Source organism: Rhinopithecus bieti, unplaced genomic scaffold (genome assembly GCF_001698545.2).
Source record: "Rhinopithecus bieti isolate Rb0 unplaced genomic scaffold, ASM169854v2 scaffold_1618, whole genome shotgun sequence".
Classification (NCBI taxonomy): domain Eukaryota; kingdom Metazoa; phylum Chordata; class Mammalia; order Primates; family Cercopithecidae; genus Rhinopithecus; species Rhinopithecus bieti.
The window spans coordinates 3,585,697-3,601,950 of NW_016803937.1; the positions used below are offsets into that span (position 1 = coordinate 3,585,697).

A 16,254-nucleotide genomic window follows, 5' to 3' on the forward strand; every position below is an offset into this window, starting at 1 on the left:
TTTCACGTAAACTGGTCATTTATTAGCAGTAGTACTGTTTGGCATAACAGGTTTCTAGTAAATAGGCATGGAGTTGCATGGAGGTGACAGAGGCAGGCGTAGGCCAGCTTCACTCACTTCTTCCACTCGTTCTTTTCGTAGTCCCACTTGGAGGCTAAGCCCTGGATGGGGTTCACCTTCATGTCCAGCATCCTCTTGGTCTGCATGGCCACCCACTCTTTGTCAAAGGTTTGCGGGAGGGGGCCGTACACTATGGTGGGAGACAGGTTATGGGCAAGGTGTCTCAACAGGTTGTTTCTACGCCAATCCCTTACACAGGTTAAATCCTCCCAACGTACCAGCCACTAGATCAGCAGAGCCACCTGCCACCCAACACCCGCTCAAACACATGGTTTCTGACAACTGACAACCATTGACATGTTAAAATCATTCCTTTGTTTGTAAAAAGATAGCAACAAAATAAGCTAAAAGCCTAAGGTCCTCTCTAAAGGCTATGGATAACAAGATCTAATAAACAGAGCCCAAGGTGGACCTGGAAGATCAAATAGATCAATAGATTCGGGTCTGTTACGAACCCACATCCACATTCACACCATCAAAAATGCCTGTTCTGCCTGGACAGAACCCTTAGCAAAAGATGCTAAGTGACTGGTGAGCACATAACCGCTACTGAAAACATGGTGTGCTGTCCAAAGTAGTCAAGGTATTTCACCACCCAACACGCACGGTCAACTATGAATAATCAGATGCTGGCTTATAAACTAACCTCCCACCACTTCAGTTCTCCAGGTCACCAAGGCCTGGAGAACAATCCTGAGATGAACTATGGAATGGAGTCCCTATCTCATGGCCTCAAGGTGTGGAGGTCCCCCACAGCCCACCACTGGGCACTGCAGGCTGGAGCCCCAGTCCAGGCGCCCGTGCCTTCCTCCCTCTCTACTCACCATAGAGCTTCTGCCACATGATAACGAGCGCGGTGAAGCCGATGAAGAACATGGCAGTGCCCACAACCGTCTTCCACTCATTCGAGCCCCTGTTCATTTCAGCAAACGTCTCCTTGAACTTAATGCGATACACTGGGGGCAGAGAGGACAGCCATTTACAGGCACAAAGGTCAGCAGCTCCCCCCTCTGCAATGTTCAACCACCTCTCCTCAAAACCACACTTGTGAGGGAGGAAACAGAGCTGAAGGATACACCAACCCGGGCCACATCATGGTCATGCACGTACGTGCACACACGTGCCCACGCAGGCATGTGATGGGAAAAAGAAGGAAGAAAATGCATGGAGTTTGCTTTAGGTGGAAATTAAAACTGCAAAATTATTTCTTACTTGAATTACAGTGTTTCTTTCAGTAAGTTACAGTAAACAATGTCTTACCCAGCAGATACGCTGAGAGGCTACCTCCACTCAGCACAGAGAAGGGGGCCTAGCCAAAGATCCCATCAGCTGGCAGAGCACAAAAACTAGGGCCCTGGGACAGTGACCCCAAAACCCAGCAGAGCAGCCCTCCTGTGCAAGACTGCTCTCTAGACAGTAGGCCCAGAAGTGAGCAGAGGCTCTCACACACACACACACGTCCCAGAGCTGCTGGGCGCGCCTGTGAGTTCCCTCAATACCCACACTCGACTTTCTCATCCATGGAGAGGCTGCTCCAGGATGCCTTCTCCTTCTCCTTCAAGGCCTTCTGGCTGGCGGACAGGTGCTTGACATGGGCCACATCCGGCAAGGGATAGTCACGCCGATCCACGTAAGCTGGGAGCGAAAAGTCTTCCCTCTTCACAACACTTTCTGAAAAACACATTGAATAAATCTTTGAAAATCCATGTAGGTTGAGAGTCACACACAAGGTGATACTTCTGAAAACTGAAACACACACACGTGTGCACACCTTGAAACCCTGGGTCATCTCAGGGGGTCACATTCACTGTTTAAACAGCTGCAGGAATGTGGTGGAGGCGGAACAGAAGCGCTTTTCATCACGGCCAACAAAAACCCACCGGGGCAACTGCTAATGAATCCTGGGGCCAAGGTGCCGAGGCAGCACTTCCTACATTAACAGTTACCTACAGGGCCAGGCGCGGTGGCTCACGCCTGTAATCCCAGCACTCTGGGAGGCTGAGGCTGGCAGATCATGAGGTCAGGAGATCGACCATCCTGGCTAATATGGTGAAACCCCGTCTCTACTAAAAATACAAAAAATTAGCCGGGCGTGGTGGCACACACCTGTAGTCCCAGCTACTCGGAAGGCTGAGGCAGAAGAATCACTTGAACCCAGGAGGCAGAGGTTGCAGTAAGCTGAGATCGCACTGCTGCACTCCAGCCTGGCGACAGAGCGAGACTTCATCTCAAAATAAAAAATAAAAAATAAAAATAAAAAACAGCTACCTGCAGACGTGGTCCAAGGCCCTCAGGGCTCCCTGAACAGGAGACTGGACAAAATGAAAGCCTATCTGCAAGGGACTCAAACTAATGAGGAAGAACAAAAACAATACAACACTGAAAGCGTTTCAAGTTCAGAAACAGACACATGAAAAGATAACCACGGCAGCACTGTTCCAGGGAGCCTGTGTCCAACCAGGACTGAGAAATCGTGCTAGCTCTTAGAAATGAGGATCATGGAGCCATTCATTCAAAACATATTTACCAAGCACCCTATACAGGCAAGGCAGGGTTCTAGAGATCTGGGATCATCAGTGAACAAACTGGTCACTCCTGCCTAGTGGCACTTACACTTCTAAAAGTGGAGAACAAACAATAAACATAACAAATGTGCAAATCACATGTTTGGTAAAAGTACTCTGGAGAAAGAGTAGAGCAGGGGGTCATCAGGAATGTGTGGATGGCAGGAAACAAGGGGCAACGTCCACAGGATGAGGCCGACCTAGGAGCCCGAATGCAGAGGGAGCGTGCACTCAGGAGTCACAGAGCACGGGCAACGTCGTGCGCTTCTCCTTTCTGGAAATCATGTGCACATACTCACATACACGTAACTAAACACACAAAACTGACAAGGCAAGCCACAAACTGTTACACGTAGGAGGCAGGAAGATCTGAGTAAGGATTTCTGCTCTATCTGCTTCTGTTATTTTAGTGCCTTCAAAGCAACAGGTATCATGAGGGAAAAAGTTGAGAAATCAGACAGATAAGGAATAGCTTGGTTGTACTGAGTCGTCCCACTGTTAGAAGCTGTTTCTCCAATTCTGTCCTACATCTGCAAGAATTCTTTGTGTTACACACTGGTCTGGAGGTACGATGCCCACAACAATGCTTCAACTCCATTAGCTCAGTCCCAGGGACTAAAAGCTCCCAAATCATGTGAACAGTAAATCAACATTCAGCTTTAAGCAAAGTCATATATAGAGTTCTCTACACGTTTATCTTAACCATGCAAAAGACTAGTTTACTTACAAACTTATACTTGACACCTCATCCCAAAACTGAGGTGGGATTTGAGGGACATGAGATGGAAATGGCCTGAATTACTTTCTAATTTTAAAACCCTAATTCTATGAAAATGATGAGTAAACTATAAAGAACAGTTGTATACTGAATATTTTTATCAAGTTCAGCACCCCCCCAGAGGTTTCTAAAGTTTAAAACACTCAGCTGACACGAGAGTTATTAAAAACAAATGTAAATATGGATGAGGAGAATGTTCTAGAATCGACTGTGGTGCTAACGACAAAACTCATTATATGAATATACGAAAAACCACTGGAGCATACACTTTAAATGGGTGACTGTTATATGAATTACATCTTGTAAAGCTGTTGTAAATATACCATGACGAGAGGGGGGGGGGGGGCGGGGGGGGGGGGGGGGGGGGGGGGGGGCGGGGGGGTTGGGGGGGGGGGGGGGGGAGGCGGGGAGAAGCCATTAATAAGGATGTAAACCTTCAAAACCTTGGCACATGCAAACCTTAAAATTGCATCTTCCAGAATAAGAATGACCAATTCATGGTTTCAGGGGTTCTTCAGAGCTTCAGGCCTGGTCCCCCAGCAATTAAGGGAAAAGCAATGGTTAATATACCAAACATTTCTTCTAAAGAAAGAGAAAAACAGACTCCAGATTCTAATGAATGTTTGTCACTGCTTCAACATGGACGGATTTCTGCTGAGCCTCTCCTGGGGAGATGTAGTATATCTGGGTGCCCCTCACTCAGGTGCATCACCACGCAAATATCCTAACTGACTTCAGTGACGGCTAATGATATTCCAGACTGCTTTAATATCTTATGTTGAGAACAGTTTCATGTATTATTCATGTGTGACTTACATAAGTTAAAAGTTAACAGACAAGACTTGTCTAAGAGCCTGCAGTTCGTCTTCATCTGCCTCCTGTGTGCTGGAGATACGGCAATGAGTAAGACAGGCAGGGTTCCCGGCCTCAAAAGGCTTACACTCTAACAGGCTGAGACAGCGATACTCAAATAGACGTGCATTCATGAGGCATCCAGTGTTACAAGGAAAAGCACAGCAAGGTGAAGTGACAGGGAGCTTCCTGACAAAGGGTGGTCAGGAGAGGCCGTTCTAAAAGCACATTTGTATTGAGGGTGAATGATTAGACAGAAGTGACCATCCACAACTCAGGGCTCTATGGGAGGAATGGAGTAAGGCCAGGGGGCTGGGGCAGTGAGCAAGCGGGGAGGGGTGGTTCTGATGGTGGTTTTTGGTTTTTGAGTACAATAGTCAGTAATGAGATCAGAAAGGCAGGCAAGACCAACTCTAACCAGGCAGGGTGCAGACTCTACAGAGTCTACATGGAGAGTTTCTTCCAGAAGCCTTCCCTGAACCCCACATCGGGCTAAATGCTTCTACCCAGGAGCCATCTCTTAATAAAACACTGTCTTCATCTATCTGTCCCTCTTCAGATTGCAAACAGCCTCCTGGAAAGAGTGTGTATTTCATCTTCTTTTTCTTCTCGGTGCCTAACAGTGTCTGGTATAAAGTAGATAGATGCCAGATACATGCAAAACTAAATGTGCTGTATGCCAGACACAGAACTAAGCTCTGTCCATATACTTCAGGTGAGCAAAGAGATTCCTAAGTTTCAGTAGCTAGTCCTTGACAGAAATGAGATGAAAACCCAGCTCAGGCTATGAAGCCCAGGCTCTTCCGTTTCCATTGCCTCTATAATGTAAACAGACGTGATGCAAATGGTTGGGAGCTGTGGGGGCAAGGTGGGGAGGGAGGTCATTAAGGTTAGTTTTGGTGCAGAAGATCTTTTGAAAGGGGTAGATCTTGAAGCTTAAAAAAGTGGAAAAGAAGGGAAGGGTAAGGGGGGAAATATCGGTATCACCAAAGATCCAGAAGAGATTCAATTTGATTCCTAAACACTTCTTAATCTAGAACCCAGCCCTGTGAGAGTATTTGTATCTCCCCTAAAGACCCTCAAGAGCCAAACTAAGGTCTTTAAAACTCCAGCACAAGGCCTTATACACAGCAGGAGCAAAATGAAATTAGCTCAGCCTATTCAAAAGTAAGAAAAGTCACACTTACCATGTGCTCGTACACACACAGAGGTGGAAATTGCTCGCTTGCCAACGAGGCTAAATACCCTGGTAGCCAACATGCTGAAAGATAAAAATGTACACCTTCTCTATGAATAAGGACAAACAGCGAGGAATGAGTCTTCTTTTTGCCCCAGAGCATTTTGGAATTAAATTCTTCTGGTTGCTTCTCCCCAACGCAAATGATCCATTCTTTACTACTGTCTTTGAATTCATCAAATAACCTAGGATGAGGTTTTTCTTAGTAGTTGGCATGCTTTTCAGGAGCTTCATTATAAATCAACTGCCATAATATATATGAGCTTCAGGTAATTAACAGAACATTGGTCTTAAAAAAAAAAAACAAGGAAAGGCCAGGCACAGTGGCTCACGCTGGTAATCCCAGCACTTTGGGAGGCCGAGGCGGACGGATCACCTGAGGTCAGGAGTTCGAGACCAGCCTGGCCAACACGGTGAAATCCCGTCTCTACTAAAAATGCAAAAATTAGCCAGGCATGGTAGTGGGCGCCTGTAATGCCAGCTACTTGGGAGGCTGAGGTAGGAGAATCGCTTGAACCCGGGAGGTAGAGATTGCAGTGAGCCGAGACCGCGCCACTGCATCCCAGCCTGGGCAACGAGAGCAAGACTTCGTCTCAAACAAACAAAAAAAAGGCAAGAAGAAAAAATGTTAACAAGGCGACTGTAAAAACGCTAGAGATCATTAAAGCACTGTGCTGCCGTTACAGGCTCCATTCTTCAGGGGGCGGTGGGGGGAGGCAACAGCTCACAGGGATGGTGGCACCCATCACATTCAACTGAGTATTTGTTTAAAACCTAATACCGCATATACATAGACTAGAAGGGGAAACTGGAGAAGGCTGCCAACACTGCCCCAGTCAATTTCCAATCCCTGAGGAGAGCGGAAAACCTGGTAGACCCCCGCCTCACCCCCGGTCCTCCTCGATTCAGGTCCATCTACCCTACACCGCCCCCTTTAAATCGACCCTTCGGAGGAATGGTGAGGGTGATGTGGGAAAATACCCTCCTCGGGGCAGAATAAACAAGCATGACGTCAGGGCTGAACGCCCGCGTCTAACTTCTCTCCTTGGGCCTAGCCCTTGCGTGAGCAAACAACTGGAAACAACTGGTGCCCCCCAGGCTAGGAAGCCGAGCGCCGCCCGGGAGCCCCGCAAAACGCGGGAGGGGTTGCAGGGACCTTTGGAGGAGCAAGGGCGGAGGCTGCAGGGACAGAGCGCGGGCCCGCCTCCCCACAGCCTGCGCCCTCGGTCAGCGGGCGCTCCCAAGGTCAGTGCCCGAGGCCGGCCCGCAGCCGCCGTGCGACCCACGAAGACGGACCGGGCGCTTCGGGACGGCCCCCGAGCCTGGAGCCACGGAGGCTGGAGTGCCCGCGGGCCGGCCTCAATGTCACCTGGCTCCGAGGCCCATTCAGTGCTTCCTGCGGAAGCCGGGCGGCCAGGTTGCGGGCGTGCAGACTCGACGGCTCCCGGCCCCCCGACCCGGCCCGGCGGCCCCGCACCAGCCACCTGCTGCCTCACCTGCCGCCACTGCCGCCGCGACCGCCCTCTACGCCCGGTGTCCCGCGACGGGAAGAGAGCAAGGCCGCGCCGCGGAGCACCACGGGATCGAGGAAGACTCCGCCTGCACCCGGCCGCGCGGAGGTCACCGTGGAGCGGAAAAGGGTAGCGCTGAGAACGTCGTAAAATGCCGGGCCGGGCTGCTTTCCGGCAGGCGTTGGAGAGGCCGCTTTCCGGCGGCGCCGGGCGAGAAGCGCGAGTGGGGTCTGGGGCTGCGGCTTCCCAGAGGCGCGAGTCGCTTTTCGAGGAGCCGAGGCCCGAACGGGGCCGAGCCTGAGGGGCCCCCCACCAGCCCGCGGCCGCGCCATCAATCGCCGCCGACTCGTCCCGCTTCTCGGCTGAGGCGCCGCGCGGCCGGGCAGCGGGTCCAGGCCTCAGCCGCGCGCCCAGGGGCCTCGGGGCCCTCCCGGGTCAGCATGCCCGGGGTGAAGCTGACCACCCAGGCCTACTGCAAGATGGTGCTGCACGGCGCCAAGTACCCGCACTGCGCCGTCAACGGGCTCCTGGTGGCCGAGAAGCAGAAGCCGCGTAAGGAGCACCTCCCCCTGGGCGGCCCGGGCGCCCACCACACCCTCTTCGTGGACTGCATCCCCCTCTTCCACGGCACCCTGGCCCTCGCCCCCATGCTGGAGGTGGCCCTCACCCTGGTAAGCGCGGAAAGGGCCCCTTCCCCGCCCTTGCAGGCAGGCTGGCCTCCCCTCAGTCGGCAGAGAGGCAGCTGGCTCAGCGGCCGCCCTCCAGCAGGCTCCTAGGACGCGCTCCCTAGGGTCACCGTGGCCAGGAATGGGGTGATCCACGATGGCGCTTGGGTCTTGGCGCTGAATAAATGGCGTCTCGTAGTAGCAGCGACTTTAACCGTCGTGGATGCTTTTAGAGGCGCTTTAAGGCGACGAGTTATACGTTAGTTTCCTGAAATCAGTAGCCTTTGTAGAAACAAGTCATCGTTAATTTGGTTTCGACAAGGATTCGACAAGCGTTTCCATTGAGGATTTCGAGTTGCAGGAAGTTTTCGCGTTGTTGGGACATGAATCGCTAGCATTTGGTTCTTCGCACCTTCACAGAGCCGATTCCTTATCTGGCAGAGTGTAAATGCTGTGAGTCTTTGGCTGTCGGTACTCGGGCACCCTGGAGCTCGGACGCTTCTAGAAAGGTAGAGTTGCCAGATGAGAGCTGTGTCTTCCAGTGATGCATCTCAGGCCTCGCTCCCCTTGAATGTGCCTGAGCTTTGTGTAAGGAGAATTTGTTCCCGTTGGTGGTTAACAACTTATCTAGAATGCTTCCAAAGCTAGAGAATTTCTGTGGGGCCGGGCGCGGTGGCTCACGCCTGTAATCCCAACACTTTGGGAGGCCGAGGCAGGCGGATCACCTGAGGTCGGGAGTTTGAGACCAATCTGACCAACATGGTGAAACCCCGTCTCTACTAAAAATACAAAAATTAGCCGGGCGTGGTGGCGGGCACCTGTAATCCCAGCTACTCGGGAGGCTGAGGCAAGAGAATCGCTTGAACCCGGAAGGCAGAGGTTGCAGTGAGCCGAGATCGCCCCACTGCACTCCAGCCTGGGCAGCAGAGCAAGACTCCATCTCAAAGAAAAAAAAAAAAAAAGAATTTCTGTGAAATTAAACAGCAGGAGCAGACGATCTATCCAACACGCTTTTATGTTTTTGTTTGCAATGACAGCTTTATTGAAGTACAGTGGGAAAAAGATGTAGCATGCAGGTAGACTAGTTGGTAATTGAATTTTAGACAGTAGCTTTTCAGTTATGGTGATGAATGAAGGGAAAAAGACCATCTATAAATTCTATCGAGTTGTTAAAACCTGAAGGAAAAGTAAACTGTAGCCTGAGACCTACATACCTGAACTGAGATGCTGTTTGTTTTTCATTTAAAAATACACTGTGATGCCAAAAAATAGTAGCTAATTCATGTAAGAAGTAGCTAAGCTTGAGAAGGTATAAGTAGAATTTCTTTATCTGTGTCCCCGCCACCAAGTAAAACGAAGCCATTTCATAATCTACCATTTCATAACTTACCTAATTATGACATCCAAGTCAGTTGTGGGCAAGCAAGAAGTATCTTTGGGCGAACAGTCCTGGCGTAAGGTTACTGGGCACATCCTTGAGTACCTGTTGAAGTTAAACTTCATATCATTTCCAGGTAGGATTCAGATGATTATAATACTTAGGTGATATTTATAAAACCAAGTATTTTAGCTCTTGAAGAAATGTGCTGTCAGTACTGAAACACCACGGGTGTGTGTGTGTGTGTATGTTTTAACCCAGGTCTTTCCAACCATCTTTTTGTTTTTTTGAGATGGAGTTTCGCTCTTGTCACCCAGCCTGGAGTGCAGTGGCATGATCTTGGCTCACTGCAACCTCCACCTCCCGGGTTCAGGTGATTCTCCTGCCTCAGCCTCCCAGGTAGCTGGGAATACAGGCGCCCACCACCACACCCAGCTAATTTTTGTATTTTTAGTAGAGATGGTGTTTCACCATGTTGACCAGGCTGGTCTTGAACTCCTTACCTCAGGTAATACGCCCGCCTCCGCATCCCAAAGTGCTGGGATTCCAGGCATGAGCCACTGCGCCCAGCCTTTCTAACCATCTTAATTGTTCTGTTATCAAGAGAATTATTGGATCTGTGAAATGCATTGACTTGCAGGGAGCTAGATTGACCAGTATCATTTATGCAGAATTATTCACTTTTCTAATAAATGTTTTTGAGTGTCTGCTTTGCGCCAGGCCTGTGCTGAGGAGGGATATGGCTGTAGATGAAACACAGTACCTGCTTAGCACTTGAAGGTGCAGCAAGCCAACAGGCACAGTACCTGAACCTCACAGGCAGAACTTAGTAAAAAAGCGGCAAGGGATTCGAGAGAAGTCAGCCAGCCTAGGCTTGGGCAGTCAGGGCAGTCAGGTTGCCCAGAGAAAGGGTCATGCAAGTAGTGGGCCAGCCCTTGACCCTCAGGAGATGGGGGATGGAGGGAGAGCATTCAAGGTACCAGCATGTGCAAAGAGCAGGAGAAAATAGTGGGTGGAAGAGGAGAGCGGGTAGGGGAGTTTGGAGAGAGCAATAGGATGGAGTGTAAAGAGGCAGTGGGCAGAGAGAGTTGAGTGGTGGACAGGTTGCTTTGTAGTGACTTTGTAGATCATGCAGAGGCATTTGGGCACCATCCTGAGGACAGATGGAAGCCACTGGAGGAGAGTTGCATGATCAGATCTGTGCCTTCAAGTGATGGCCCCAGCCTTTAGCAGAGAGGATGCTGGAGACAGGAGTACACCCTACACCCAAGACTAGAGGCAGGGAAGTGGCAGAACTGAGTGCAGCGTGGGTACGGAGAAGGGGACAGAAGAAAGGGCAAGCGGGAGAATCCACAGGTCTTGGTGACTAATCGTGCATGGACCTAGGGGAAAAAGAAGTGAGGGTGACACCTAGGTTTCTAGCTTGTGCGCTGGGACGATGGTGATGGTGCGGTGGTGCCATTTGTTGAGGGAAGAGGCAGAGAAACAGGTCTGGGAGGAGGTGATTACTTCTGATTGGGTTATGTTAAGTTCGAGATGTTCAAATGAAGAAGTCCTAGGTTGAAAGGTGAAGAATGGGTCTGGGTTCAGAGACCAGAGATGTAGATTGAGAACCAGCAGTGTGCCAATGACTTCTGAAGCCATGAGAGCAGGTCATAGCGCTTGGGGACTGCATAGGGAGAAGCTCTCCAACTGCATGTTTCCTCTGCTCTCACCGTCAGCAGTCAACACAGAAGAAGACTTCTGTGACCAGATGTGTAGGAGTTTCCCCACACACCAAGCAGCGGGCACCAGCTAGGTGTCCCCGCATTCTGTTCTGACACTACCTACCTGGAGATAGTGTCAGAGCCCACAGGTTGAGGGCTCAGCAGCAAGTCCAGGCTCTGGAACTTCTGACCCCCCAGCTTCAAGGTGGGATTTCCTTGGCCTCCTGTTTGGATTTGATTAATTTGCTGGAACAACTCACAGTGCTCAGGGAAACCCTTATGTTTTTCGGTTTATTATACAGGACGCTGCAAAGGATACAGATGAAGAGACACATAGGGCAAGGTATGGGGAAAGGGCAAGGAAGCTCCCCGCCCTCTTGGGTTTTTATGGGAGCTTCATGACATCAGCATTCCTTCCCCCCGGGTCTAGGGGGGACCCTCTCCTGGAGGGTCTTAAGACCCACCGTCAGCAAGGTGGAGAGGGGAGCAATGGAGTGGAAGGAGGGCAGGAGAAGGTGGGGTCCTAGCACCCCTGAGGCTCACACACCTGGCATTCTAACAAGACTAACCAGGGTGGTGAGGAGCCAGGAACGGGAAGGAAAACCAGTATCTGTCATCACACCCCCGGAACGTGGCGTGGGGAACACTCTGGCTTTTATGGGTTGAGTGGAGGAGGAGTCACAGAGCAAATAAGGACCAGCCCAGGGGTGGGAGAAGAAGATGTGGCTGCTAGCCATGTAAAATCCTGCCAGAAACTTCTAGGAGCTTCTTGAAGACAAACTTGAACCTCACTTGGAATGTCAGATATCGCTTATTCTTCTCATTCTTAAGTAACCTTGATAGAGTTGAACACTTCTGTTCTGACTATGGGATATGAATGCAGTACTTGATAGAGTTAAACCCAGGAACTGTAAACAACTGCATTCAAGTCACCTGTACATGAATTTTCCCCGGGGAGCAGGGCTGCCTCCCACACCACTTACCGGGGAGGGAAGATGCCCAGAGGGGACCTTGACTCCTGCTGCCTGAGCGTGAGAGGGCACCGCAGGGGCCCACTCTGACCTTGGTCCCTCACCTTGTTCTTAGTTAAACTCTGCACTGTGGACATCCAGCCTCCAGCACCTCCGCTCACCACATGAGCCCATCCAGCAAGTTAGGGCCACACTAGACTCCCTGCAGTAACTACTCTTCAGCAGTGAAAACAAGCAGTAAGTTTTGCTAAGCAGTAGTTATTTGTACTGACTCTTCCGAGATGGAGTCTCGCTCTGTCGCCCAGGCTGGAGTGCAGCGGAGTGATCTCGGCTCACTGCAACCCCCGCCTCCCAGATTAAAGCAATGCTCCTGCCTCAGCCTGCGGAGTCGCTGGGACTACCAGCGCACACTGCCACGCCCGGCTAATTCCTTTTTATTTTAGTAGAGACGGGGTTTCACCGTGTCGCCCAGGCTGGTCTCAGTCTCCTGAGCTCAAGCAATGTGCTCGCCTCACCCTCCCAAAGTGCTAGGATTACAGACGTGAGCCACCGTGCCCGGCCCTAACGAGAATTTTCTCATATTCACGAAAACTCATTCCCTCGGCAGTTGACAAATATGAAAAAGACAGCAATCCAGTGCCCATGAAATAACTTTCAGAGGAAAGTTACAGAGGAAAATTTGCAGCTGGAGTCCATCCACGAATTTTGTACTTCAGTTAAGCTATTTATATTATTCCCCTTTTGACTTAGTGACTTTCTAACCTGAAGGCAATGAAAATTCTCAGTGTTTAGAGCCGTAGTTTATGAGGTTATCAGCCATAGAAGATGCGGTTTTAACAAAGCATCTAAATCCATGCAGCTGTGTAAATGAGGCCTTATTCTCATGGCTCTGTTCTGTGCAGAGAGCTTCCTATTGGAATTGTTTTTGATAAGGGAGAAAGACCATAGACTGTCCATCAAAGGGCGACATTAGATTCCTTTGAAAGGCTTTTCGTTATTTTCCATTAAAAAAAAAATCCTTGCATTTGTGCATGCTTTTTATTTTTTTAAGTACTTACGCCTATTAACTTATTTATCCTTATAACCCTTTGACGTAGGTAGTGAAGGAATTATTTCTAATAGCAGAAACCCATAAAATGTTAGTAGGAAAATTAGCTTGAACCTGTTTCTCTAATCCCTTTTTGCCCTTTTCCCCTCGTTGATTTCTAGTGTGGTGGAGCAGCTTTCTGTTACATTCTGCTCAGATGACTTGCTTGCTCACTGGCCTTGTCACCATGATTTCAGGCTAGAATTCTTGCTGTGGCCTCCATGTGGGCCTGCCCTCTGCTCCTCTACACAGCAGCTGCCCTGGAGCTCTCCCATGCCCCTACTCCCTCCTGCCCTTTGTTCATCTCCAGAACATTCACGTGCCACCTTGGGAATGGGGAGAAGGCTGCTGTGGTTCCCCCTTTGAGTTCTTCCCCCTGAACTTCACCCTCCATCTCAGTCCCTTTGACTTCCCAAGCTCTTCTTTCATGGTTCCCGCTCCTTCTCATTCCACAGAAAAATCAGCAGCTGACTTGAGAAAGAGCTTTCCTTCTCAGTGAAAATAACAATTCCTCTGCTTCTGAACTCCAGGGCCTACTTTTTGCTACAGATAGGAAGGCTCAGCCGGTTACCCTCAGCTTGTTGGTAAATGGCAAGTTGCGGTCCCTTCCTCACCTTCTTTACGGTTATTGTACAGTCCCTTGTACACAAGGGGCGTGGGGGGCCAGTGCAGATGTTTGCAAGGCTGCTACGAGAAGCTACTGCCTCTGTGCAGAGTCTAGTTGGGAATGAATGGGGTGGCCCCAGCCCTTTTCATGGTTCTCTTCCATGTCTGGAACAGAGGCAGCCAAAAAGGGCATTGAGCCAAAAAGGGGTGGTAAGTAGACTCCTGCTGAGGTGAAAATGTCCTGTCTCCCCAAAAGTAAAAAATTGCATGAGTAAGTGCAGGATGTGGAAGGTGTCTGTATTCAGAGTCAGTTTGACTACATTGACAACAGTCTCCGCAGAGTTTTCTCCTGAACTTTTCTCATCTTGATTTTTCACAAGATGCGCATCAGGGTATGGGGTATCATACAGCGAAGCAGGGACATGGAAATGGATTCGTTGGGAACAGAGGTTGGGTGGCTTCTCAGCCCTGCCTTGTCTTGCCTCGCTTTGGAGGAAGCTAGTTGCCTGGACTGTAGCTGCCACTTAGATCCACCGCAGCTTTTCATGCAGGAGCCATTTGGGCTGAGGGCAGGGTCCTGCAGCCACTGGAGACCTGGCTGCCACACCCACACCACCAGCACGCCCCATCCTCTTCCCCTAGCCCACTCAACTCCAGGGCGCTCTCACCTGATGCCTAGTTCCAGATTCTGGCCTGTCAGAGGAAACTGCCCTTATTAGAAGTCGTCCGCCCTGCCACTGTGAGTGCTGAGGCGTGGCCGAGCCTCCGTTCCTCCCTTTGAGTTCTCTGTTCCTCAGTTGGTGAACAGGCTGTGTGTGCCCCTCATAGCCATCCATGCAGCTAGCTTGGTTGTTCTTGTGTGTGTCATTCAGAAGTTCTGAATTCTTTGGTTTTTTTTTTTTTTTTTTTTTTTTTGAGATGGAGTGTTGCTCTGTCGCCCAGGCTGGAGTGCAGTGGCCGGATCTCAGCTCACTGCAAGTTCCGCCTCCCGGGTTCACGCCATTCTCCTGCCTCAGCCTCCCGAGTAGCTGAGACTACAGGCGCCCGCCACCTCACCCGGCTAGCTTTTTGTATTTTTTAGTAGAAACGGGATTTCACCATGTTAGCCGGGTGGTCTCGATCTCCTGACCTCGTGATCCGCCCGTCTCGGCCTCCCAAAGTGCTGGGATTACAGGCTTGAGCCACCGTGCCTGGCCAAAAGTTCTAAATTCTAAAGCCAGGCCAGAGCTTTTGTGACCTGATTCACTTTAAGGGCAACCTCTTCAAAGCAGTCTACTGGAAGTTCCAGGTCATGACATTTTTCTGCTGGAATTTGGTTGGTCCCTTGGAGTTTTCTTACAGGAATTCGTCCCTCAGCAGGCAAAATGTGAGTTGAGATATACATGGTGTTTGTCATAGGAATCATCTTTTGTACCAGGTGCTTTCTGTGCTCTGAGAGCAGGTACAAGGTGATACCATATGTGTTTACTGGGCTACAAGTCCTGACCAGGTGGCTTCAGCCCTGGAAAGAAATGGAGGAGCCAACTGAGACTGCTGCTGGGGGTCTTCGGGAAGTTGCCTATAGCTGAATAAAAAATATATCCTATGCTTTTCCTAGAAAATGTTGTATGGTGTGGTCAGCTGAGTAATAACCCCCAAATATGTCCACGTCCTAATCCCTAGGCCTTAACGTAGCAAAAGGGATTTTGTAGATGTGATTAAGTTAAGGACTTGAGGTTGGAGAGATTATCCTGGATTACCTGAGTGTACCTCATGTAATCACAAAGGTCCTTTGTCAGAGGGAGGCAGGAAGGTCAGAGAGAAAGGAAGAGATGGATGATGGAAGCAGAGGTCAGAGTGAGGTGGCCATGAGCCAAGGAATGCAGGCAGCCTCTAGGTGCTAGAAAAGGCAAGGAAAAGGATTCTCCCCTAGAGCATCCTGAAGAAGCACAGCTCTGCTGACCCATTATAGACTTCTGACCAGTAAGATAAAAAATTCTGGCGGGCATCATCCTCAGCTCAGGTGACTTGCTTGCTCATTGGCCTCGTCACCATGATTTCAGGCTAGAATGTTGTCGTAAGTGGGAGTTGAACAATGAGAACACACAGACACAGGGAGGGGAACAACACACATCAGTGCCTGTCAAAGCAGGAGAGTGAGGGGAGGGAGAGCATCAGAACAAATAGCTAATGCATGCGGGGCTTAAAACCTAGGTGACAGATTGGTAGGTGCAGCAAACCACCGTGGCACATGGATTCCTATGTAACAAACCTGTATATTCTGCACATGTATCCCACAACTTAAATAAAAATTAAAAAATAAGACATACACTTTAATCAAGTACAGTTTGTTTCAGAAATGGAAGAAATTAGGGAATTCGAAGTTAGAAAATCTGAAAATATATACATTAAAATTCTAAGAAAACAATCATACAATAATCTCTATGGATGGTGAAAAGCCTTCAATAAAATGTATTAGTTTCCTAAAAAAAAAAAAAGGGCATGGTGGCTTGCGCCTGTAATCTCAGCACTTTGGGAGGCCAAGGCAGGAGGATTGCTTGAACCCCGGAGTCCAAGATCAACCTGGGCAACATGATGAAACCTTGTCTCTACAAAAAATTTAAAAATTAGCGGCTGGACGCGGTAGCACAAGCCTGTAATCCCAGCACTTTGGGAGGCCGAGACGGGCGGATCACAAGGTCAGGAGATCGAGACCATCCTGGCTAACCCGGTGAAACCCCGTCTCTACTAAAAAAAAAATACAAAAAACTAGCCGGGCGAGGTGGCGGGCGCCTGTAGT

At 49.8% G+C, this 16,254-nt stretch overlaps 2 protein-coding genes across 3 annotated transcripts in view; one reads left to right on the top strand and one right to left on the bottom strand.

Annotated features, from left to right (window-relative positions):
- COX4I1 (cytochrome c oxidase subunit 4I1) lies at nt 1-7,429 on the bottom strand. Its single transcript, XM_017860573.1, has 5 exons — nt 7,048-7,429; nt 5,502-5,575; nt 1,624-1,791; nt 945-1,076; nt 1-250 (listed from the first exon to the last, which is right to left on the bottom strand). The coding sequence occupies exons 1-5, from the start codon at nt 7,392-7,394 to the stop codon at nt 114-116; spliced, it is 858 nt and encodes a 285-aa protein (XP_017716062.1). The 5' UTR covers nt 7,395-7,429; the 3' UTR covers nt 1-113.
- The window catches only part of EMC8 (ER membrane protein complex subunit 8), a 21,488-nt gene continuing 12,430 nt past the window's right edge, over nt 7,197-16,254 (top strand). Inside the window, exon 1 of one of the 2 annotated variants that reach the window (XM_017860591.1) lies at nt 7,197-7,733. In XM_017860591.1, coding sequence (XP_017716080.1) covers nt 7,503-7,733 — 231 coding nt within the window. In that variant the 5' untranslated portion in view covers nt 7,197-7,502. The remainder of the gene's footprint in view (nt 7,734-16,254) is intronic. The other variant, XM_017860585.1, reaches the window with a different exon arrangement.

Bases quoted from the DNA above. Each gene is read 5' to 3' on its own strand.
- COX4I1 (XM_017860573.1), bottom strand. From the start codon at position 7,394: ATGGCGCGGCCGCGGGCTGGTGGGGGGCCCCTCAGGCTCGGCCCCGTT. The intron at 1,792-5,501 runs GTAAGTGTGACT...TGTGTTTTTCAG, and splicing joins TGTGTGTGTACGAGCACATG to AAAGTGTTGTGAAGAGGGAA. The intron at 251-944 runs GTGAGTAGAGAG...CTCCCACCATAG, and splicing joins CATGTGGCAGAAGCTCTATG to TGTACGGCCCCCTCCCGCAA.